This window comes from Bufo gargarizans, chromosome 1, assembly GCF_014858855.1.
Source record: "Bufo gargarizans isolate SCDJY-AF-19 chromosome 1, ASM1485885v1, whole genome shotgun sequence".
In the NCBI taxonomy this organism is placed as follows: Eukaryota; Metazoa; Chordata; class Amphibia; order Anura; family Bufonidae; genus Bufo; species Bufo gargarizans.
The window spans coordinates 160,334,011-160,358,939 of record NC_058080.1 but is presented as its reverse complement, the minus strand read 5'-3'; the positions used below and the strand labels follow the sequence as shown (position 1 = coordinate 160,358,939).

The following is a 24,929-nucleotide window of genomic DNA, read 5'->3' as shown; positions in this document are numbered from 1 at the left end:
TAGGTAACATTTTTCACGTAAAATACCTTTGAAATGTTGCTTGATCGACTTGCTGAGCGCCTCGGGGACTTGTCATTCTGCAAAACAAAATTAGATTACCAAAATAAGTGTGATAAGTATGTAGGATTTTATCTTCTGTCCTCACTTTTATCCATGCTGTGTCAATTAGTTTTAATTACTAGCTAGAACTATGAAGTTTGAGCTGATGTCTTCAATGCTATAATTATCAAAGTATTGTATTGATGTGTGTAGAATATGCAGATTAAGATGCAGAGTCTGAAGTTAATTGACAGTAATATAGTCCTGACCACAGCGACACAACAAACCAAAATAAGCACTTGAGATTCTTGGAAATCCCACAGATGCAGGAACAGATTGAAATCTGGGGGGATATGGAGACCAAGTCAACTCTTTGTCATGTTTCTTAATTTCTCAACAATTTTCACACTGTAACAGAGCACATTATTCTGCTGGAAGAGACCACTGCCATTAGGGATTACCTTTACGTCTGCTTGGTCTGCAGCAATGTTTAGTTAGGTGGTTTGTGTCAAAGTAACATCCACATGAATGCAATGACCCAAGGTTTCCCGGCAGAACATTGCCCATGGCATCACACTGCCTCAGTTGACATGGCTTCTTCTCATAGTACATCCTGGTGCCAGCTCTTGCCCATGTAAGCAATGTACAAGGACCTGGCCATCCACATGATATAAAAGAAAATGTGACCTATCAGACAAGGCCAACTTCTTCCAATGTCCCATGGTTCAGTTCTGATTCTCAAATGCCCAATATAGGCAATTTGGGCACTGGACAAGGATCAGATGATCCGCAGTCCATGACCATGGTCACCAGTTGTCCTTCCATGGGTCACTTTTTGTAGGTACTAACCACTTCATAAGTGAAACACTTCACTAGACATTGTCTAGTCATTACAGTTTTGTCCCTGACAACATTTTCCTGCATACAACAGATCAGGTACAAGAACTGTCTGCAAATATATATATCAGATGTCATTGAAATGAGATGCTAGTAATTCACTTTAACATCAAAGGTTTCCGGCTAGGTTTGCATAGGGCATTTTAGCTGTGGTTTTGTTGTGTTTTTGAGCCATCAGAAAAACTGCATCATGTTTTTACATGTTTTTACCACAGATGAAACCATTATCACAACCAGCACAGATGAGCTATTTTTCTCCAAAGTTGCAACAAAATTCTGGCATAGTTAAGCCAACAAATAGTTGGTAGAGAGTCAGAGAAAAATGTTTAACCCTGCATTAGAGTTATCATCCAGCCTGTGATAAATCCGTCGCCGATCTGGACAACCTGTCTAGGAGTACACCATCTGTAGGATTAAAAACTCCACCACCAATTAGAAATGCACACTGCCACCAATATTCAATAAAATGTTACATCTTTATTGGAACAAATTAGGCTGAGACTTGAACCACAAGATACATGCCGTATTGTGGGCTGAATAGTAATCAATTGAAAAAGATAAAGTGGTGCAATATTACAATTATAAATAGTGTTCAGCAAGTCGAAGTTTCCAAAGTTGACTTCAGGGAAAATTTGATTCGCTGTGAAGCCGAATTTCCTTGTGCTTTGTGGCAACAAATCAATTTTCCATGAAATGGCGGAAAAAAATTTAAATCATACTCACCTCATCCATTTGAGTGTGAAGAGGCCGCTGCGGCCATTTTGATTGAAGATCCCACAAAACCTTGTGTACGGTGGCGTATGATGTCATCACGCCCCCTGCGCAAGATTTTGCGCAGGATCTTCAATCAAGATAGCTGTGGCGGCCTCTTCAGGTTCAAATGGATACAGTGAGTATGTATTTATTTTCAACGATTAATCGCTGAAAGCCCTAATTTTTCTTCTCAGATGCCGCTGTCAGCGATAAATGTAGCATCTAAGGGGTTCAATGACAGGGGGCGGTGCAATCGCTACTTACAAAGAAATGCGCTTTGTGATGAAGAAATTTGTCACAAAGCAATTATGAAATTTGCCAAAGAAGCCAAATCGAAGTTTTCTAAACTTCACTCATCTCTTATAAACGTCATTACTGATATACAACCATATCAGCACTATTTATCCAATGCAAAATTATCTCTCCACAATAAAAATTAAGACATAAATACAGACCAAAAATGTGGCACACTGACAAATAGGGATGAGCGAATCGACTTCGGATGAAACATCCGAAGTCGATTCGCATAATACTTTGTTCTAATACTGTATGGAGCAGGAGCTCCATACAGTATTAGAATGTATTGGCTACCTTGGATCCGAACCTGAGTTCGGGAAATGTTTTTTTACAGTACAAATTAATTTATGAAGTTATTGTGCGAAGCCTCGCAAGACTTCACGAAGCAATAACTTGGGATAATTGGAGCCAATACATTCTAATACTGTACGGAGCTCCTGCTTCGTACAGTATTAGAACAAAGTTTTATGTGAATCGACTTTGGATGTTTCATCCGAAGTCAATTCGCTCATCCCTACTGACAAACCCCAACACGTTTTTCAAATTGCCTGCTCAGGGGGATAGCCATGTGTGGGGCATTCCATTCCTTAAATACACACTAAGAACAAATCACAATTGCTTGGCACACATTACATATTATTTAGAAGAAAAAAAAAAAAAATCTTATTATAAGTACATCACTTACATAATAAAATAGGTGGACCGCATATCATAATGGCGGACAGATCCACAGGATGCCGCCACCTGGATATGCTGTAGTTGATTTGGCTAAATCGCGTGCATCATCATGTGATGTGCACGTGTCATGTCCAGTCATCAGAAGCATATGTCAAGATGTTAACAGTCCAGTGCATGCTCATAAATGCTAGGAAGTGATCACCATTGTAAGTGAAGAAATAATATAACTAAAGCGCAAAATGAAAAGATGGTCCACATATGACCCATTAACTGCAGGCAAATGCTCTGCTGGAAAGAAACACACCTGATCTCCTGCCAGTACAATCAGCTGTGCCTCTGCAGTGAAGGAAACACTCATTTATTATTAGTGACAGCACATTGCCCCCATTGTGCCAGTAGTGTGCCACCAGATTCCATGCTGGGGCTAGCTCTGAACTCCTTCTGTTCCTGTCATGAAAACACAGCATTTTTATGCAGCTGCCATCGGGAGAGCTTGATGTAAAGAGATTTTCCAGCTTCCATTGCAGTCAATGGTAAATGTATAAATTAACTATGCACTGAGCTCCCCCTTGTGGTGGCTTAAGGCAGACAGTTTTATAATACACTGTGAGGGAAGCGTGCCTTATTTATGAAGTACCTGTTCCACTTTTACCACACAAAAGTCACAAATAAAGTGGGAGGGAAGGTGAATTTTTTTAGGATCCCTTTTCTAAAAAAAAATTCTGCTGAAATCTGGGCAGTCAAGCTTTGCATTACCCGTTGCCTTTGAGTGTTTGATGCATGTGCACTGGGAAATACTAAGTTAGGCCTAGTTCACATAATCGTTATTTTTGCGAGTGTACGGGCCATTTTGGTTCTGCATTAAAAACGGAATGTGTCCGTAAGCATTCCGTTTCCGTATTTCCACAGGATGCCGCCACCTGGATATGCTGTAGTTGATTTGGCTTAATCGCGTGCATCATCATGTGATGTGCACGTGTCATGTCCAGTCATCAGAAGCATACGTCAAAATGTCACATGTTAACAGTCCACACCCACACCGCAGTGCCGCCCGATTTCCATCTTTAAATGTTAACAGTCCAGTGCATGCTCATAAATGCTAGGAAGTGATCACCATTGTAAGTGAAGAAATAATATAACTAAAGCGCAAAATGAAAAGATGGTCCACATATGACCCATTAACTGCAGGCAAATGCTTTGCTGGAGAGAAACACACCTGATCTCCTGCCAGTACAATCAGCTGTGCCTCTGCAGTGATTGAAACACTCATTTATTATTAGTGACAGCACATTGCCCCCATTGTGCCAGTAGTGTGCCACCAACATTAGCACAGATGGCAGCAGGGTTCTTCTATTTGTGCCATCAGAGTGCTACTTATGATTAATAGATATGAAGAATTGTACCATGAAGGTTTAAAAATACAGGTTATGGGGGCACTGTTGCAGTTAAACAATTGGGGTTATTTATAAAACTGGCGTAAAGTAGAACTAGCTTAGGGCACTTTCACACTAGCGTTTTTCTTTTCCGGCATTAAGTTCCGTCCTAGGGGCTCAATACCGGAAAAGAACTGATAAGTTTTATCCTAATGCATTCTGAATGGAGAGCAATCTGTTCAGGATGCATCAGGATGTCTTCAGTTCAGTCTTTTTGACTTTTCAGGACGGAGATAATACCACAGCATGCTACAGTTTTATCTCTGTCCAAAATTCCAGAACACTTGCCGAAATGCCAGATCCGGCATTTCTTCCCTTTGACATGCATTAATCCTGAGTGTTCCGGCAAAACAGATCCTGCATTGCGGTCTGCGCATGCTCAGACAGCAAAAAAAAATAAAAAATAAAATTCTGGATCGTTTTTACGGATGACAACGGAGAGACGGATCCGTCATTTAAATTATTTTTTTTTATATGAATCAGGATCCTGATCCGCATGACAAATGCCATCAGTTTGCATGCATTTTGACGGATCCGGCAGGCAGTTCCGGTGATGGAACTGCCTTCCGGAATCCTCTTCCGCAAGTGTGAAAGTACCCTTAGTTGCCCATTGCAACCAGTCAATTTCCGCAGCTTCTTTGGAAAATGAAAGGTGGAATCTGGTTGCCATGGGCAACTAAGCCAGTTATACTTTAAACCAGTTTGATAAATTACCTCAAATGTATTTGATCAAAAAAGCCATGTTTTTCATCGGCATATATAAATAAAAAACTAGTCTTCAGGCACCAGTTTATTGACAGCGGCCCAGAAACACTTGGCTTTGATTGGCTAATGCAAAAATTAACTAAAATAATTAGACTAAACTTGTTGATGATAATAAATGTAGGAAAAGGAAACCACATTCATTATAGTAACCAGGCAACCCCATGTTGAATCCAATCAGGGTTGTGGGGTGTAAACAGTTAAATTGGACCAGGTTGGAAAGAGAAGTGTAGTGTTACAAATGACAGGAACTAGTGTGAAAGGGCTTGTACGTGAGTAAAATTAATGGGTATAAAAGATAAATTATGCTAAATTATGCAAATCTGAGATTACTCAAGTGATGCATATGTGAAAGAGGTAGGAAAATAAAGCAAAAAATATAAAATAATGCAATTGTTTAACCCCTTCCTGATGCAGTGGTTTTTGGTTTTTATATTTTCATTTTTTACTCCCTGTCTTTCCAAAACCATACATTTTTATATCGCATTAGATGCAAATATAAAAAAAAAAAAAAAAAAAAAAAAAGATTTTGGGGTCACAGAATATGGTGATGCAAAGAAAAAATTATTTTTTTCAAAGTTTTTATATTTTTTCTAAAGTTAAAACACAACAAAAACTATAAAAATGTGGTCTTGCTGTAATCATACTATGCATGTTGTAGTTGTATACAGTGCAATTTCATTCCCCAGATGATGAAGTATTCCTGGCAAAGTGATAGATAATGGCTCCTCTGGTATGCTATCTTGATGATGTGTCTGTGTGATGTGTTTTGAACTACTGGCTAACAGCTGAAAGGCACTTGTGGCTGTAGGTATCCACTGTGCAATACAGGCGTTTGAGTTGGTCTTTCCTGGATGTGATATAGGTGATGGGTGTCTGAGCTGTTGTCCCTCATCTGCAGCAAAGTCTGTATAGCAGTGGTAACTGGTGACTCTAAATGCTGTAGCTTTGCAGAATATCTAGTTTTTTGGATCCTTCAGTCTCTCTGGAGTAGTGGTCTCACAGATAAACTGTGGTCCTCACTCTCCTAGCTAAGACGCTTCCCTTCCCTAGCAGGATGTAGGTCCAGCCCAGTCCTAGCAAGGGGGAGAAATGGGGTGGTTAGCTCCATTACTGATGCCAACTGTTCTTCAACCAGCTAGTGTACAATGCAAACATGAAATAACATCACAAACCAAACCTTTGCAGATATTCCTTGTACAGGGGTACTACACCAGCACCATAAATATTTTGTAGAAGCAGTGGTGTACCTTCCACTGAGGCAGACCACCTAACTGCTCTAGGTCTCTGATGGTGCTGGGGCTAGCTCTGAACTCCTTCTGTTCCTGTCATGAAAACACAGCATTTTTATGCAGCTGCCATCGGGAGAGCTTGATGTAAAGAGATTTTCCAGCTTCCATTGCAGTCAATCGTAAATGTATAAATTAACTATGCACTGAGCTCCCCCTTGTGGTGGCTTAAGGCAGACAGTTTTATAATACAATGTGAGGGAAGCTGCAGAGCTGTATGGGGAGATTTATCTATTTATGTCATTTGTCTGGTGTAAGTGCATTGATAAATATGGTGTTCAGTAAGCGTGCCTTATTTATGAAGTACCTGTTCCACTTTTACCACACAGAAGTCACAAATAAAGTGGGAGGGAAGGTGAATTTTTTTAGGATCCTTTTTATAAAAAAAAATTCTACTGAAATCTGGGCAGTCAAGCTTTGCATTACCCGTTGCCTTTGAGTGTTTGATGCATGTGCACTGGGAAATACTAAGTTAGGCCTAGTTCACACGATTGTTATTTTTGCGAGTATACGGGCCGTTTTGGTTCCGCATTAAAAACGGAATGTGTCCGTAAGCATTCCGTTTCCGTATTTCCATTTTTACGTTCCGTTGAAAGATAGAACATGTCCTATTATTGCTCGCAAATCACGTTCCGCGGCTCCATTCAAGTCAATGGGTCCGCAAAAAACGGAACACATACGGAAATGCATCCGTATGTCTTCTGTATCCGTTCCGTTTTTGCAGAACCATCTATTAAAAATGTTATGCCCAGCCCAATTTTTTCTATGTAATTACTGTGTACTGTATATGCCATACGGAAAAACGGAACAGAAATGGAAACACAATGGAAACAAAAAACGGACAACGGATCCGTGAAAAACGGACCGCAAAAACCTATAAAAGCAAAACGTTCATGTGAACTAGGCCTTATACTATGGGGCTCCCTGCAGAGAAGCTATGCCCAACCGTCACCCACAGAAGGCCTTTCTTGAAAAAGTCTTAGATCAATGACTTAGGCCTCTTTCACACGGGCGTCAGTTTTTTGGCCCGGATAAGAGCCGGGTGCGTTGCGGGAAAATGCGCAATTTTCCCGCGCGAGTGTAAAACATTGTCATGCGTTGCACTCGCGTGAGAAAAATCGTGCATGTTTGGTACCCAAACCCGAACTTCTTCATAGAAGTTCGGGCTTGGGATTGATGTTCTGAAGATTGTATTATTTTCCCTTATAACATGGTTATAAGGGAAAATAATAGCATTCTGAATACAGAATGCATAGTAAACCAGCGCTAGAGGGGTTAAAAAAAAATAAAAAAAAATTTAACTCACCTTAGTCCACTTGATCGCGAAGCTGGCATCTCCTTGTGTCTCCTCTGCGCTGAGCGGCTGAACAGGACCTGGGGTGAGCTGCTCCATTAAATACAGGTTAAGGACCTTCGATGACGTCACTCCGGTCATCACATGGTACGTCACATGATCTTTTACCATGGTGATTCACCATGGTAAAAGACCATGTGATGACCGGAGTGACGTCATCGAAGGTCCTTAACCGATATTTAATGGAGCAGTGATGCGTTAAAAACAACGCTCATGTGCACAGCCCCATAGAAATGAATGGGTCAGGATTTAGTGCGGGTGCCATACGTTCGCCGCACGGATCGCACCCGCACGGAAAACTCACCCGTGTGAAAGGGGCCTTAGGCCCCTTTCACAGGACGTGAACGCATAGCACCCACACTGAATCCTGACCCATTTATTTCAATGCTTCTGTGTACATGAGCGTTTTTTTCATGCATCAGTTCTGCGTTGCATGAAAAACGCAGCATGTTGTATATTCTGCGTTTTTCATGCAGCCCTGGCCCCATATAAGTTAATGGGTCTTCAGTGAAAAATGCATTGCATTCGCAAACAGGTGCAGATGCAATGCGTTTTTCACAGGATGCTGAGAGTTGGACCCCCAGTGATCTGATATTCATAACCTTTCCTGAGGATAGGTTATCCATATTTAATTCCTGGGAAAACCTTTTAAATGTTAATATATATGTACACATGAATGGTGCTTTTAAATATTAGTTGTCCTGCAAAAAGAAAATAATTAAAAATTGTTGGAACTAGTTTTAGATTTTATTGCAGCCCGTTGTGTTACAACTATATGACAATGTAGCCTCAGACAAAAAAAGGTTTCCCTCCCTGGTTTAGATCATAGACATTCAACAACTTACTTTTGCCTTGGGGAAATTCTGTATATACAGAGTAAGCCAATTTGGAATTACGGCAAATATTCATTTTTTACTTCAGCATCACCCCAATGATTATTATTTTGCGGATTATGTTCGCTAGATTGCTGCCTGAGTATCTCCAGGCTGTTTCTTAAAGGGTTTCTACCACCAGAAATACTGTTATGTAGCTGACTGATATAGCGATGCGCCCATGTCAGCACTACATAACAGTATGGTTCTAATGTTATTCCCTGCAGCCGTTTTTGTAAAAAATGCACTTTTATTTTATGCTAATGAGCCTCTAGGTGCTATATGGGCGTAAAATCAGCACCTAGAGGCTCCGTCCACTCACCCTGTATTCCGCCCAGGTCCTGTGTTGTGCCCGGCCAGCTCCTCTTGATTGATGCCACTGTTCCCTGCATCATTGGCGAAATCCCGTGCCTGCGCCGCTCACTTAGGTCTTCGGCGCTGGCGCAGTGAGTGAATGATGTGATCCTGGTGCCGGCTTCCTCACTGCGCCTGCGCCGACTACGTCACAGTGAGGAAGCCGGCATCAGGAGAGGGCCCTTCACTCACTGCGCCTGCGTTGAAGACCGAAGTGAACGGCGCAGGCGCGGGATTTCACCAACGATGCAGGGAACAGTGGCATCAATCAAGAGGAGCTGGGCGGGCACAACACAGGACCTGGGCGGAATACAGGGTGAGTGGACGGAGCCTCTAGGTGCTGATTTTACGCCCATATAGCACCTAGAGGCTCATTAGCATATAATAAAAGTGCATTTTTTACAAAAACGGCTGCAGGGAATAACATTAGAAACATACTGTTATGTAGTGCTGACATGGGCGCATTGCTATATCAGTCAGCTACATAACAGTATTTCTGGTGGTAGAAACCCTTTAACAACCTGCACCATAGACATTGTGTGACAACTTAAAGGGGAATTCTCATCACAGACAATGGGGGCATATCGCTAGGATATGCCCCCATTGTCTGATAGGTATGGGTCCCACCTCTGGGACCCGCACCTACAATAAGAACGGAACGGGGAAATGAACGGAGAATGCACTGCGCATGCGCAGCTGCCCTCCATTCATTTCTATGGGGCTGCCGAAAATAGCCGAGCCCCATAGAAATAAATGGGAGCAGAGGCCGCGCTTGCACTCCCATTCACTTCTATGGGAGCAACGCTTGGTGGTCGATGGACCCTGGGAAATCCGGGGTCCTCCAGCCACAGCTCTCCCCACTCCGTTCTCGTTGTAGGTGCGGGTCCCAGAAGTGGGACCCACACTTATTAGACAATGGGGGCATATCCTAGCGATATGCCCCCATTGTCTGTGATGGGATAACCCCTTTAAGATCTCCACATGGCTCCATAAACCGGAGATGGGCTTATAACATGTTTTGATTGAGGGAATATATTGTTAGAAAATTACATATTTAATTTTAGGTTTTTGTTATAAACAAATTTTCTAAAAATGCTGATATTGTTTTTTCAAGTTGTTGTGACTATCCATATAAAAAATATTTAGACAGTCACTCCATCGGGCTGCGGGGGATTTAATGACAACTCTATTGTACCGCTGGAGGCCTAGATAATGCAGTATAGTAACAGAATACACTATTCACATGGATAAGGATTTTTTACATTTCCCCTAGTCTCTGGGGTGGAGGGGGGGGGGGGTTTCTTTATCAATTGTCTTTATTTTTTTGCTGCTGTCATAAAGCAGACGCACATTGCTGCACTGTACAGAAAATACAAGAAAGACGTGTTTCCCATATGCCATGTCCATGCAAGTTATTAAAAATAAAAATGTATCTGATTTGATTTTATCTAATCAATTACACTTAAATTAAATACATAAGATAATGCCTTTTGCAGCGACCTGGAGGGGAGATGCAGGGCAGTTATGGATGGGAGTGATGATTGCTACTCTGAGAGGGGTAGTAGGACTCATAGTTCACAGTGGCAGTCCTCTCTCTGCTGCCCCCTGGGGCTGTGCAGTGAATGGAGGGCACACCCTTTCTTCCCTCGGGGCACATACTGGTATTGAGGCTCTTGTATGGGGGTAGTTGGGATGTCCTTGATGGTAGAAGTTTGGGTAGAGTACAAGGCAGGAGGGTACATGCAGGGCCCCTGAAGTATGGAAATAATAATCAGCCTGCAGGTTGCAATAAATAGTCTCTTTACCGAGTGGATAATGAGAGTTGTATTACAAGCACTGTTCAGAAGTATCTTACAGGACAGCAATTTTCACAGTGGCAGTGTATGGGCACCAGAATGATGGAGGTAGTAGTACTTCCAGTCACTCTCTCACTATACTCTTTACAGTTTTTCTAAAAACCATAGGCATGCAATTAGGTTCTTAACTCCTACTGCAGCTCCCGAAATAAGGGGTGCAGATTAAGACACGAATGGCCAGTCCATATGAAAATGTGGTCTGTATTTGAGCATTATATGCCTCCCACAGCAGTAAGGTTCCTTGCCATAAACAGTCTACTTTACTGCCAGTAGACCTTCTCAAGATATCTGTTCTCCTTCTATCAGAAGTGCTTTAGTGTTAGAGCTGTTTTCTGGTAAATTGAAGTCTCAGAGATAGCAGTTCTCTGGAACTTGAGGCCTTGTATGTAGAGCTTCTATTAGGCTGGGTTCACACCTGAGCGTTTTACAGCGCGTTCCTACGCGCTGTAAAACGCTCAACAAGGAGAAACCAATGATTCCCTATGGGAATGGTTCACACTTGGGCGTTTTACAGCGCGTACGATCGCGCTGTAAAACGCCTGACGCTCCAAAAAGTACATGAGCTACTTTTGGGGCGTTTGTGGCCATAGGACACTGTAGTGAATCACACAAACGCGCGTCAAACGCGCGTTTACTATTACAAAAACGCGCATAAAAATGCGCATAAAAAACGCGCGTAAAACGCGCGTTTGCGCAACGCTCAAGTGTGAACCCAGCCTAAGACACATCTGTTTTGCAGCTCTTCTCAGACTAGCGTCCTCTAACTAACCTAGCAGGGAGTGGACCTGGGCCCATCACCCTGATAACCTGAATGATAAAACAAAGTTTGACCAAATAATTGGTCAATAATTAATAATTGTAAACTTACCATGGGACTTACATAACATAGGAGAAATAAGTATTTAAACATAAATCACAACATTACAGTAGGTTATTTGTCCTGTAGCAATGGGGCACTGCACTTTAAAGGCGTTGTCTGTGATTTAAAATTCTCCTACAGTTGTTTAAAATAAAATAAACACAAAGGGGAAGATTTATCAAAACTGGTGTATAAGAAAACTGGCTTATTTGCCCATAGCAACCAATCAGATTTTATTTTCATTTTCCATAAGAGCTCTAAAAAATGAAAGGTGGAATTTGATTGGTTGCTATGGGCAACTGAGTCAGTTTCCCTTTACACCAGTTCTGATAGAACTTCCACAAGATATACTCACTTATTTCTATCTCATTGTTCTCTGTAATGCTGGTCCGCTTCTACTACTATTTGTTTAAAAATTGCAGGGGTGATGCGCCTGGACACGGCATGTGGCCACTGCAGCCAATCACTGTCCTCAGCTGTAGAGCATTGATGACAGTGATTGGCTATGGAGGTCACATGCCGTGTATGCTGTATCCAGGCAAATCGCAGGAGTAGAAGAAGAACGGTCCAGTGCCACAGAAAATGTAGGAACAAGTGAATGTTTTGTGTTTTGTTGTTTTTTAGCAATTGTAGGGTTTTTTAATTATCTCGGAAAAGCCCTTAAAGAACCACCAGATCTTCCACTTCTATGTGATGGGAAGAACAGCTTATAATTTATTGACAAAATGTGTGGCACATGGATTCTATCATGAACAAGCCTGACAAATACAGCAGTGCTGATGCTCTGGAGGTCCCTCTCTGGCTTTCATTTACATACCTTCAGTAATGATGTTGTGTACTGACACAAGTTCTTTCAAGTATGCCAAATACAGTGCTCCATGCCCCCTCCCCCCAAAAAAAAAAACTACTACATTTTCCTTAAATGTGACTTGCTTAATTCATGATTACATTAAAAGGGTATTTCAATCTTACCCAAGTTGACACTTCAACACCAAATTGCCGTACTGGCACATAAAACCCAATGTCATCACGACCACCTGCTCTGTTATCCTGCCTCATAAGCTTTAGGCATAGCAGCCTGAGGCCTATGAGACTGAACGTAGGGGACCAGAGCCATAGCAGCCCTGGTTTTGGAGCCATCTGCCCCTGATGGTGGGGACCCCATGCAATTGCATGGTGGTAAAGACCCCCACTGCTGTAGTGTAGTGCTGCCCTTTTTCCTGCTTCCATATAAATCGCTTGCTATCTAAAACTTGAGCATACTTAGCCCCCCTGACATGTTTCATTACTTGGTAGTGCTATTGTGCATCTAAGCCACCTTGTTAGTTGACAATTTTGTTACCTTGGCAGTAGTTGGTTGACATTGTTTCTACAGCGGTTATCCAGGAATGAATAATGATGCTTATCTACAGGATAGTTCATCAATATATAAGAACTGATGCTCCCATACATCAGTCTTGATACCCTGTGTGCTGGAGTGAGATGCACCACATTTTTTAAGAGGCAGATGCTTCTTAATAAATTAGATGCACCTCTGTCCCTCTGTGAACCACAAACTCAAGTCTACAGTAGCTAGGCTCTGGAGTAGACTTGAGCTATAATTTACGTCAGTTTCTAGTGTAACGCCCCTTTCACACAGGCGAGAATTCCATGTAATCTGGACCCATTCACTTCAATGGGGCTGTGCAGATGAGCAGTGATTTTCACGCATCACTTGTGCGTTGCGTGAAAATCGCAGCATGTTCTATATTCTGCGTTTTTCGCGCAACGCAGTCCCCATAGAAATGAATGGGGCTGCACGTGAAAATCACAAGCATCCGCAAGCAAGTGCGGATGCGGTGCGATTTTCACGCATGGTTACTAAGAGATGATAGGTATTAGCAACACCGGACTCCATTAAAGTCTATTTACTGTATTATTTTCCTTTATAACATTGTTATAAGGGAAAATAATAGCATTCGTAATACAGAATGTTTAGTGATATGTGCCTTGAGGGGTTAAAAAATAAAAATAAATAACTCACCTCATCCACTTGATCGCGCAGCCAGCATCGCCTTCTTTCTTCTTCTTTCAGGACCTGCAAAAGGACCTTTGATGACGCTTACTACGTGGTGAGCGCGGTGACGTCAGTGCAGGTCTTTCTGAATGAAGATAGAAGATCCTTTTAAAAAAACAGCACCCGCTAGCAAGTCTCTTTTTTCTCTTTGTTTCCATTGATATCTTCCAATCTGAATTGGTTTGGCGGAACAGCAGCTCTAAATATGCCTGATTTGGCACGTAGCATTGTTGCGCCCCTAGCACAACACCACCACCCATTTCAGTTTAACCCAGGTGTTGCTCTATGGGCCCTTTTGTGTATTTCTTCTAGACAAACCAGTTGGGGGGGGTCACCAACTGGTGACACCTATCTGGACCTTCATTGCAACTGCTAGTAATTCACTCATAACTTCTAGCAGGAATAATAAAAAAATGACACATCTTAGCGTAATAAGATTAGAGGCTCCAGAATTGTCATTACATAGGCATGCAAGTAATTACTAAAGCAGACATGTCAGGAATGGTTACAGGGAGTGATGGACGAACACCTGCCGGGACGGTTCGCGAACGCGGTCGCACGAACGCGATCAAATGTTTGTGAACCGCAAGTTCGCAGCGGGTCCCATTCATTTTAATGGCAGGCGAACCTGAAAAACCTTTAGCTCATATTTGCAGCCATGAAATAATTACTAGAAGTGCACAAATAGTCCCACAACATGGACAGTGACATACCAGATGTATCATTCAAATTTGCGATCTCCATTTTTATTTTTTCTCAACGCGAAATATCGGCAATATAATTTTCGCGTACGTGCATGCGCAAATGCACTATACAGTACCCAAATGCACTATAAAGAAAGTATATTGGTATATAACACCCTGCTTCAATCAGTTTTTTGGGAGGACCACTGGTATATCACACCAGTAGAAATTATTTGTTCCAATAACGCTTGTCCCTCTATATACCTGCAGTATCGCAGCAGAACCGCACACAACTGCCGCATAATACAAATGCACTATAATATACTTTCTAACATAGCAAGTATATTATAACATTGTACAAGGAAGGCAATCCATTAGAATATATATAAAGATAAAACGTAACCTTTAATAATTTTACTATGAGGGTCCATTCACACATCCGTAATTGTTTTGCGGATCCGCAAAACACGGACACCGGCAATGTGCATTCCGCAATTTGTGGACTGCATATCGCCGGCACTATCATAGAAAATGCCTAATCTTGTCTGCAATTGCGGACAAGAATAGGACATGTTCTATTTTTTTGCGGAAACAGAAGCACAGATGCTGAAGTGCGGATCCGCAAATGTGGATATAGATCCGCAAATGTGGATGCGGACAGCACATTCCGGCCCCATTGAAAATGAATGTGTCTGCACCAGTTCCGCAAAATTGCGGAACGGATGCGGACCTATTTTGCGGATGTGTGAATAGAAAAGATATCCCTCAAAATGAAAATAAATTAAATTATTAAAGTTAAGCAAAAAGCATAGATGTAGTAGGCAATAACAAGTGCTCGGCGGCACTAAATCAGGTGCTCGGCGGCACCAAATCAGAAACCATATGTCCTACCACAATCCAGTGCACATCCATGAATCCCAGAGGGAAAGCAAACAACATCTATCCCTGGGCTGGATGATGATGTGGTATTGAAGGACAGGGTGGGCAAAGAACTGTCCCTGATATTGCCCTACAGGGGGTGCTATTCTGGCCCTGATAGCCTAACCACAGACCACCTGCCCTGATAAGAGCGACCCCGTCCAAAACCTTACCCTATATAGAAATGGCCCTAGTAAGCCCCTAGCCCCTTAGGCCCCTGACTTCCAGGTGATCACTATATAGATCTATGTGTTTTTGACTCATTATAAAAGTATATTATAAGTATATCGCACCCCTCTGTGTATCACACATATCGATAGCACACCAAGGACTTTTGTGGCCCTATTAGCTAGCGTTTGGTGTCCCTAACAGGCTGTCCCTGCTCCACACAGCAACCTCTCCCTACACTGGCAAAAGACTGAATGTAAAATGGCGGCCAGATCAGGTTTATTTATAAGATAGGGGGTATGTCCATGTGCTGAAACGTCTCAATTGGCTGTCCTGTACCACCTGATGGATGTGTCATGGATCAAAGTTCTTCATAATGTAAAAGAATATGGCGGCCACAAATTTCTCCATATGTTCGCATGTTCAGCGAATCGCAAACACGCAAAGTTCGCCGCGAAACAACCGCCGGGCGAACCGCAAGGCCATCTCTAGTTACAGGTCCTCTTTAAGGGGTAAATACAGTGTCACAATTAGCTTTTGGCATTCTGAGTGGTCAAAGCATCCACCGGTTATCCGCTGCTGTCTGTCTCATGTCCACGTTTTGAAGTGGATGGAGGTTGAACAAGATGTCCTGTAATCTACCGTAGCTCGTAGCTGACAGATATAATTTCCTTCTGAAATCCTGTAAAGCTGTAGTGAATATGCATACATCTAATGCTGATTTTCTATGATGACAAGAGATGGGATTGTATGGTTAAAGCCTAAAATGATCTTACTACATAAACCTCTTCAGCTCTGCATTTCCTCGAATAGCACTTGCATGGCCTTTGTGGGGCCTTGGTTGTCATAATCCAAGTGTAAAACAGGATCTGTCCTCTGTCCTGTAATATTTGGAATAAATCAGGCTTTTGTTATTATCTCACATTTCTCATTTTTCCCACTACATTACTTTACTTCTTCTTACTTTACACTCAGAAATAGAGCCTCATATTCACAGTGTTTACATCAAATAAGTGACTAGATGACTAATCACCTTATGTAAATTTACATATGAAATGGAAATTCTGTTTTTAGCCAAACAAGCAAGAAACCAGAAAGGAGTTGTTGGAATCGAATGAAACTTTCTATGTGTGAATTTACAGGGGTTTCCCAGGCTTTTAATATTGATGACCAATCCTCAGGCTAGGTAATCAATATTGGATCGGCCGGGGAAGGGGGGGACTCCTGGCTCCCCCGCCGATCAGCTGTATGAAGAGAAAGAACACGCTGTGCGGGCGTTCCGTCTCCTGTCTCTCTTCCTGCTTGCCACTGCTATATCGATGGCAAGCAGGAAGAGAGACGGGAAATGGCACGTGCCTTCTCTTCATACAGCTTATCGGGAGGGGTGCCGGGTGTCGGACCCCTGCCAATCCAATATTGATGACCTATCCTGAGGATAGGTCATCAATATTAAAAGCCTGGAAAACCCCTTTAACGATAATATAAGCAAGTGATTACAATATTGCATCCAAGTTTATTGGAGAAAATTGAAACAATTGAAAGGACGCTCTCGTACACTGTTGAGCTGCCTATAGCCTACATGCAAGATGACATACGGTTGGCCAGGAAGGCATATAGGTTCCATATAATATTGTGTGGCACATTTGCTCACATATGTTACAGCTGGGCCTGTAGAACTCATAGTTTGCCGAAGCTAGCATCCCATAAATGTTGTATTGGCTATAAATATGGAGACTGGGCAGGCCAATAAAGTGTTGCAATCTGGCAGAGACACACCAGAGAAACTCTTGCTGTGTGGATTAGTATTATCACGAAAAATGCAAGTTGGAAGCCCTGCCATAAGAGGCAAGACATATGGTTGCAGGATGTCCTGCACATATCGCTAAGCTGTTGTCATGGAACCATGAACCAGACGTACAACAAGAGATGAGTGGAAATAAGAAGGCTTTATTGAAAATAAAGCTGTAAGGCAAAAGTCCAAACGGATGGCTAAACCGAAGCAGGGTCTTGCGAAACCAGAGATCAGGAACCAGAAGGGTAGTCAGATGAAGCCAGGATCAGGAACCAACAGGGTAGTCAGACGAAGCCAGGATCAGGAATCAGCAGGGTAGTCAGACGAAGCCAGGATCAGGAACCAGAAGCAGCAGCAGTCTTAGAAGCATGTGAGCACAGGAGGACCAAGCAGGGAACTGGAGCCACAGACCTCCTATATATATGAGCTAGGCATCCAGCTCCTCCCAGTGGGAAGGAGGAGCCGCAGGGTGGGAGGCTACAAGAAACCCAGAAACCAAGATGGCCGCCAGCACATGTCAAACGAAGTAGAACAGCAAGGAGGTAAGACCATGACAGTACCTCCCCCTCAAGGACCCCTCCTCCGCGGAGTAAGGAACGGTTTCTGAGGGAAGCGTGCGTGGAAGGCTCGGAGCAAGGCAGGAGCATGGACATCTGCGGAGGGAACCCAGGAACGCTCCTCTGGACCATAACCACGCCAATGGACCAAAAACTGCACCCGGCCGCGGACCAGGCGTGAGTCCAGGATATTGCTCACCTCATACTCCTCACGATTGCCCACTTGGACCGGACGAGGCCGAGGAATCAAGGAAGTGAAACGATTACACACCAGTGGCTTCAAGAGGGAGACATGAAACACGTTGGAGATCCGCATGCCAGGAGGAAGCGCAAGGGCATAGGCTACCGGGTTTACCCTGCGAAGCACTCGGAAGGGACCAACAAAGCGAGGCGCCAGCTTGGGAGTGGGCACTCGAAGGTTGAGGTTGCGGGTGGACAACCATACGCGGTCTCCGACCTGGTAGGAAGGAGCGGGCGCTCGTCTGCGATCAGCCTGGAGTCTCTGGTGCTGCGCAGAGACCTCAAGGGACCTCTGGATCTGTACCCAAGAAGCACGTAGGACGGAAAGGTGATCCTCCACAGCCGGAATATCCTGGGGAGAGAATACCTCCGGTAACACGGCAGGTTGGAACCCATAATTGGCCATGAAGGGAGACGTCCCAGAGGAAGAGTTCACCGCCGTGTTCCTGGCAAACTCAGCCCAAGGCAGGAGGTCAACCCAATTGTCTTGGTGATCGGAGACATAGCAACGAAGGAATTGCTCCAAGGCCTGATTGGATCGTTCTGCGGCCCCATTGGACTGAGGGTGGTAGGCCGATGAGAAAGAGAGATGAATCCCCAACTGGGAGCAAAAGGCGCGCCAGAACCTGGACACAAACTGACTCCCCCGATCCGACACAATCTCCTTGGGCAAACCGTGCAACCGGAAGACCTCCCTGGCAAAAATCGAGGCCAACTCTTGTGCAGAGGGTAACTTCTTGAGAGGTACACAGTGGCACATTTTGGAAAACCGATCCACTATCATGAGAATGACCGTATGGCCTCGGGATGCAGGGAGGTCCACAATGAAATCCATCCCCAGGTGTGACCATGGACGCTCCCCGGTGGCTATGGGTTGCAAAAGGCCCAACGGAAGGTGCCGAGGGGACTTACTCTGGGCACAAACGGAGCATGCCGCTACATATGCGGCGATGTCGGAACGTAGAGAAGGCCACCAGAACAGACGTGAAACAGCCCAGGATAGCTGATTCTTTCCAGGATGCCCCGCGGCCTTGGAGTTATGGTAGGTTCGCAACAATCGAGTGTGCAACTCCTCAGGCACAAAACACCTGCCGTTGGGTCTCCCAGAGGGAGCACCAGATTGAGCCGCCAAAATCTGCTCACCCAGGGGAGAGGTCAGGCTGGTGCGAATGGCGGCCAGGATCTGATTCGGAGGTATGACCGAAGTTGGAATCGACTCCTCCCCGGACAGCTCGGAGTACTGCCGTGATAAGGCATCCGCTCTGATGTTCTTGGAACCGGGTAGGTAGGAGACCACGTAATTAAAACGTGACAAGAACAGAGCCCATCTGGCCTGACGTGGTGTCAATCTCTTGGCCTCAGAGAGGTAGGTCAGATTCTTGTGGTCCGTCAGGATGAGAACCGGAACCACCGAGCCCTCGAGCAAGTGCCTCCATTCTTTAAGGGCCTGCACGATGGCCAATAACTCCCTGTCACCAATCTGATAGTTGCACTCCGCGGAAGACAGTTTCCGGGAGTAAAACCCACAAGGAAGCAGAGGACCCTCTGGTGTTCTACGCTGAGACAGGAGGGCGCCTACTCCCGTCTCAGACGCGTCCACCTCGAGGACAAACGGCAACCCAGGGTTGGGATGCGACAGAATCGGAGCCGACACAAAGGCGGACTTTAGAGCCTCAAAAGCTCGGATGGCCTCGGGCGGCCAGACCTGGGGATTACTGCCCTTCCTGGTCAGATCCGTGAGAGGCTTGGCTAGCATGGAAAAGTCCCTGATGAACTTCCGATAATAATTGGCGAAGCCCAAAAAGCGCTGCAGGGCACGAAGACCACTGGGCTGGGGCCACTGTAAGACAGCCGAAACCTTCTCAGGATCCATGGAGAACCCCTCAGCGGAAATGATGTAACCTAAGAAGGTTACCTGGGATCGGTGAAATTCGCATTTCTCAAGCTTACCGAACAGCTTGTTCTCTCGTAACCGTTGCAACACTCGTCTGACATCCAGAATGTGGGCCTCCATGGATTCAGAATATACCAAGATGTCATCCAAATAGACCACCACACACTGCTGCAACAGGTCACGGAAAACATCGTTGATGAATTCCTGGAAGACTGCGGGCGCATTGCACAACCCAAAGGGCATAACCAAGGATTCATAATGACCGGTCCTGGTGTTAAACGCGGTCTTCCACTCATCGCCCGCCTTGATCCTTACCAGGTTATATGCCGCCCTCAGGTCGAGTTTGGTAAAGACCGTGGCCCCTTTGAGGCGATCGAACAGCTCGGAAATCAAGGGTATCGGGTAAGCGTTCTTGATCGTGATGCGATTGAGACCCCTGTAATCGATGCAAGGCCTCAACTCACCGCCCTTCTTTTTCACAAAGAAAAATCCAGCCCCTGCCGGGGACGAGGATTTGCGAATGTGTCCGCGTGAAAGCGCCTCCCTCACGTACTCCTCCATGGCCTCATTCTCCGCTACCGACAGTGGATAGACTTTGCCACGAGGAGGAACGGCACCAGATTGTAACTCTATGGCACAATCGTATGGGCGGTGCGGAGGTAGGGCAACCGCACGCACCTTATCGAATACATCCCGGTACTCCTCGTATTCAGGAGGCAACAGAGAGTCCGAGGAAGTACACAGCAACTTGACAGGCCCATGGATGCAACTAGCCCCACACTGCGGTGACCACGAGAGGATCTCGGCAGATTTCCAATCGAAAGTCGGATTATGCTTCTGGAGCCAGGGGTACCCCAAGACCACCGAGTAGTGTGGAGACGAAATAACCTGGAGACAGACCGACTCTCTGTGAACGGCACCAATGGCCATCCCCACTGGAAGGGTCTCATGAGTCACGTGTGGCGGCAGAAGGGGTCTGCCGTCTATCGCCTCAAGAGCCAGTGGGGAACCTCGAGGCTGCAGAGGAATGGAATTGGCGGCAGCGAACACACTATCAATGAACAAACCACCAGCACCAGAGTCCACCAATGCCTGGGTCGTCACCGAGCCCCCGACCCAGGAGAGGACAACAGTAATCAGTGGTTTGTCAACACGGGAAATCGGGGACGAGGAGACTCCACCCAAGATCTGCCCCCGACAGGATCTCAGGTGCGAGCGTTTCCCGGACGGTTCGGGCATGCCAACCGAAAATGCCCACCGAGACCACAGTACATGCATCGGCCCTCGCGTCTCCGAAATACCCTCTCCCCCTCGGACAGGCGAGCAAACCCCAGCTGCATGGGTTCACCCCCAGACAAGTCATCCCCAGGAGGCGTGGGAGGAGAGGGAGGCACGGGTGGGACAGCAAACGTAGGCGCCAATCTGTTAGAAGGCCTCCGCAGGCTCTCCTGAAAGGAAGGTCTCTCCCTGAGTCTGGTGTCAATCAAAATCAGGAAAGAAATAAGAGACTCGAGCTCCACAGGTAGGTCCTTAGCTGCAACCTCATCCTTCAAGGCATCCGAGAGACCATGAGAGAAAGCAGCGACCAGAGCCTCATTATTCCAGCCCACCTCTGCTGCCAGGGTACGAAACTCAATGGCGTATTCAGCTACGGATCGTGAACCCTGTCTGATGGACATAAGGAGCTTCGCAGCAGAGGCAGCACGAGCCGGCACATCGAATACCTTCCGAAGAGAAGCAACAAAACCGGAAAACTCGGCAACCACCGGATTGTTGTTCTCCCATAAAGGGCTGGCCCAGGCCAAGGCCTTGTCCGAGAGCAGCGAGATCAAGAAGCCCACCTTTGATCTCTCAGTAGGAAAGGCATGTGGCAGCAACTCGAAGTAAATGCCCACCTGGTTAAGGAAACCTCGGCACTGAGTTGGCTCTCCCCCAAAGCGCTGTGGAAGGGGGGCAGAACCGGTCATACCCCGAAACACCGCAGGCGCAGCAACAGGTGTCGGGGTAGACTCTGGCGCAACAACCGGAGCGGCAGTAGGAGCGGGCCCAGGAGCGACAACCGACCCATCGGCAACGGAAGCTAAATGAGCCGTGCGTTCAAGCAGGGTTTGCAACGCCACAGCGAACCGACCCAACAGGTGATCCTGCTGATCAAGTCTGGCAACCAGCGTAGGTAGCGAGGATGGCCCTGTACCGTCAGAATTCATGGCTTGGTCCTAATGTCATGGAACCATGAACCAGACGTACAACAAGAGATGAGTGGAAATAAGAAGGCTTTATTGAAAATAAAGCTGTAAGGCAAAAGTCCAAACGGATGGCTAAACCGAAGCAGGGTCTTGCGAAACCAGAGATCAGGAACCAGAAGGGTAGTCAGATGAAGCCAGGATCAGGAACCAACAGGGTAGTCAGACGAAGCCAGGATCAGGAATCAGCAGGGTAGTCAGACGAAGCCAGGATCAGGAACCAGAAGCAGCAGCAGTCTTAGAAGCATGTGAGCACAGGAGGACCAAGCAGGGAACTGAAGCCACAGACCTCCTATATATATGAGCTAGGCATCCAGCTCCTCCCAGTGGGAAGGAGGAGCCGCAGGGTGGGAGGCTACAAGAAACCCAGAAACCAAGATGGCCGCCAGCACATGTCAAACGAAGGAGAACAGCAAGGAGGTAAGACCATGACAGCTGTTATGTCCCTCTTATAACTACTAGGGGTGACCGACTGTTGTATGCGATGGCTCCCGAGATCATCACACCGGCAGTTGAGGCCTCCATAGTTGAACCTGACAGTCGTTGGATCCTGAACAGAACCTGAATTCTTTGTTAAAGATGATACAGTTCCAGTCTGTATCAGTCCAGGTTTCCTTTTCACAAAAATACTGCAAATAAAGGTGACGGTGGCTGGTTATCAATGCAAGGTCACATAAGGGGTACCATGATACCAAATTTCCTAAAGCACCTTCTACTAAACACCTGGTCCAGGCAGAGATAAGGGTATGTAATCAGGGGCGTAACTAGAAGTGACTGGGCCCCACAGCAAATATTTGTAAGGGCCCCCTCAGCGCGCTTCGCACCTCCCTCCTCCTGTGTAAACCCCACTCCTTTGGCACAGTGTAGCGGTATACTGTATATTGTGTGGCACAGCGTAGAGGTATACTATATATTGTGTGGCACAGTGTAGCGGTATACTGTATATTGTGTGGCACAGTGTAGCGGTATACTGTATATTGTGTGGCACAGTATAGAGGTATACTGTATATTGTGTGGCACAGTGTAGCGGTATACTGTATATTGTGTGGCACAGTATAGAGGTATACTGTATATTGTGTGGCACAGTGTAGCGGTATACTGTATATTGTGTGGCACAGTGTAGAGGTATATTGTGAGGCACAGTGTAGCGGTATACTGTATATTGTGTGGCACAGTGTTGAGGTATATTGTGAGGCACAGTGTAGCGGTATACTGTATATTGTGTGGCACAGTGTAGCGGTATATTGTGAGGCACAGTGTAGAGGTATACTGTATATTGTGTGGCACAGTGTAGCGGTATACTGTATATTGTGGGGCACAGTGTAGCGGTATACTGTACATTGTGAGGCACAGTATAGAGGTATACTGTATATTGTGTGGCACAGTGTAGCGGTATACTGTATATTGTGTGGCACAGTGTAGGCTATATGTGTATAACATAAACATACTCCACATGAACACTTACAGTTACATGGCTTGGTCCTTGGGGATCTCGGACACCACTTCCACACTTTGGCCGGGGGCTCGGCGGAGCTGATGTTGTGTTTTATCCTAATGAGAAAGATTTTATAATAAGGATTTGGAGAAGGGGCAGAGGGATAGCAGAGCAGGGAGAGGCTGGTGCCGCTACTAGGGGGTCATACCATGGGGCAGTAATAAAACCCACCATAATGCCCCCCCCCCCCCCGTAGTAATAATTCTCCTTATAATGTGACAGTGCAAAAAATACCCCCTTGTAATGCCCCCAGTTGAGCTAATGTCCCCATAGTGCCCCAAAAAATGTGCCAGTATAAAATACCCCTATATAGTGCCCCCAGTAACTTCCCCCATAGTGCTCCTCTCCCCCCTTCCTGCTAGTGCCCCCCCAAAATGTACCAGTATAAAATGCCCCATATATAGTGCCCCAGTAGATGCCGCTCAGTGTCCGGCCTCTGATAGACTGCCGGCCTAGTGTCCCCCATAATGCCCCCCAATAATGTGCCAGTAAGTGCCCCTATCATGTGCCAGTATCAAGTGCCTCTCCCCCCCCCACATGTCCCAGTATCATAGTGCCATCTCCCCCCATGTGCCAGTATCAAGTGCCTCTCTCCTTCCCACCCCCCATGTGCCAGTTTCAAGTGCCTCTCTCCTCCCCATGTCCCAGTATCATAGTGCCATCTCCCCCCCCCCCCCCCACTAAAAAGTGCCAATATCAAGTGCCTCTCTCCCTCCCCCCTCCCTATGTGCCAGTATCAGGTGCCCCCCCCATGTGCCAGTATCAAGTGCCAACCCCCCCTCTCCCCTCCAGGTGCCAGTATCAGGTGCCTCCCCCCCCCCCCCTATGTCCCAGTATCATAGTGCCATCTTCCCCCCCCCCCCCACCACCACCACAAAAAAAGTGCCAGTATCAAGTGCCTCTCTCCCTCCCCCCCCCCCCATTGCCAGTATCAGGTGCCTCTCTCCCTCCCCCCCCCATGCCAGTATCAGGTGCCAACCCCACTCCCATGTGCCAGTATCAGGTGCCAACCCCCCCCCCCCCCCAGGTGCCAGTATCAGGTGCCAACCCCCCTCCCCCCATGTGCCAGTATCAGGTGCCTTCCGCTCCCCCATGGCAGTAACAGTCGGGTATTAAAAAAAAAATAATAAACACTTCTACTTACCTCCATGTCAGCGATGCGATGCAGCCTCTTCCTGTGTCCCGCCTTGTATTCTGTCCTGCCCTGTATGCCCTTATATGGAGTCAGTGCTTGTATTTCAGAAAAGAGTCTGCTGGGATTCGAACCCAGGACCTTCTGCTTCAGAGGCAGAGCAGCTATCCACTAGACCATAAGAGCTGCCTTGAGGCTGAGTGAAAAAATATGAGACTTCTACTGTTATAGCTGGCTAAGTGTACATCTATACACATGGCAGCTGTTCATATATAGAGATGTAGCAGAGCTGAATGTGCAGGGACAGC

At 45.8% G+C, this 24,929-nt stretch overlaps 1 protein-coding gene across 1 annotated transcript in view; it reads right to left on the bottom strand.

Annotated features, from left to right (window-relative positions):
• The window catches only part of MARCHF1 (membrane associated ring-CH-type finger 1), a 426,345-nt gene that overhangs the window by 296,832 nt on the left and 104,584 nt on the right, over nucleotides 1-24,929 (bottom strand). Inside the window, exon 2 of the mRNA XM_044276862.1 lies at nucleotides 27-77. Coding sequence (XP_044132797.1) covers nucleotides 27-77 — 51 coding nt within the window. The remainder of the gene's footprint in view (nucleotides 1-26; nucleotides 78-24,929) is intronic.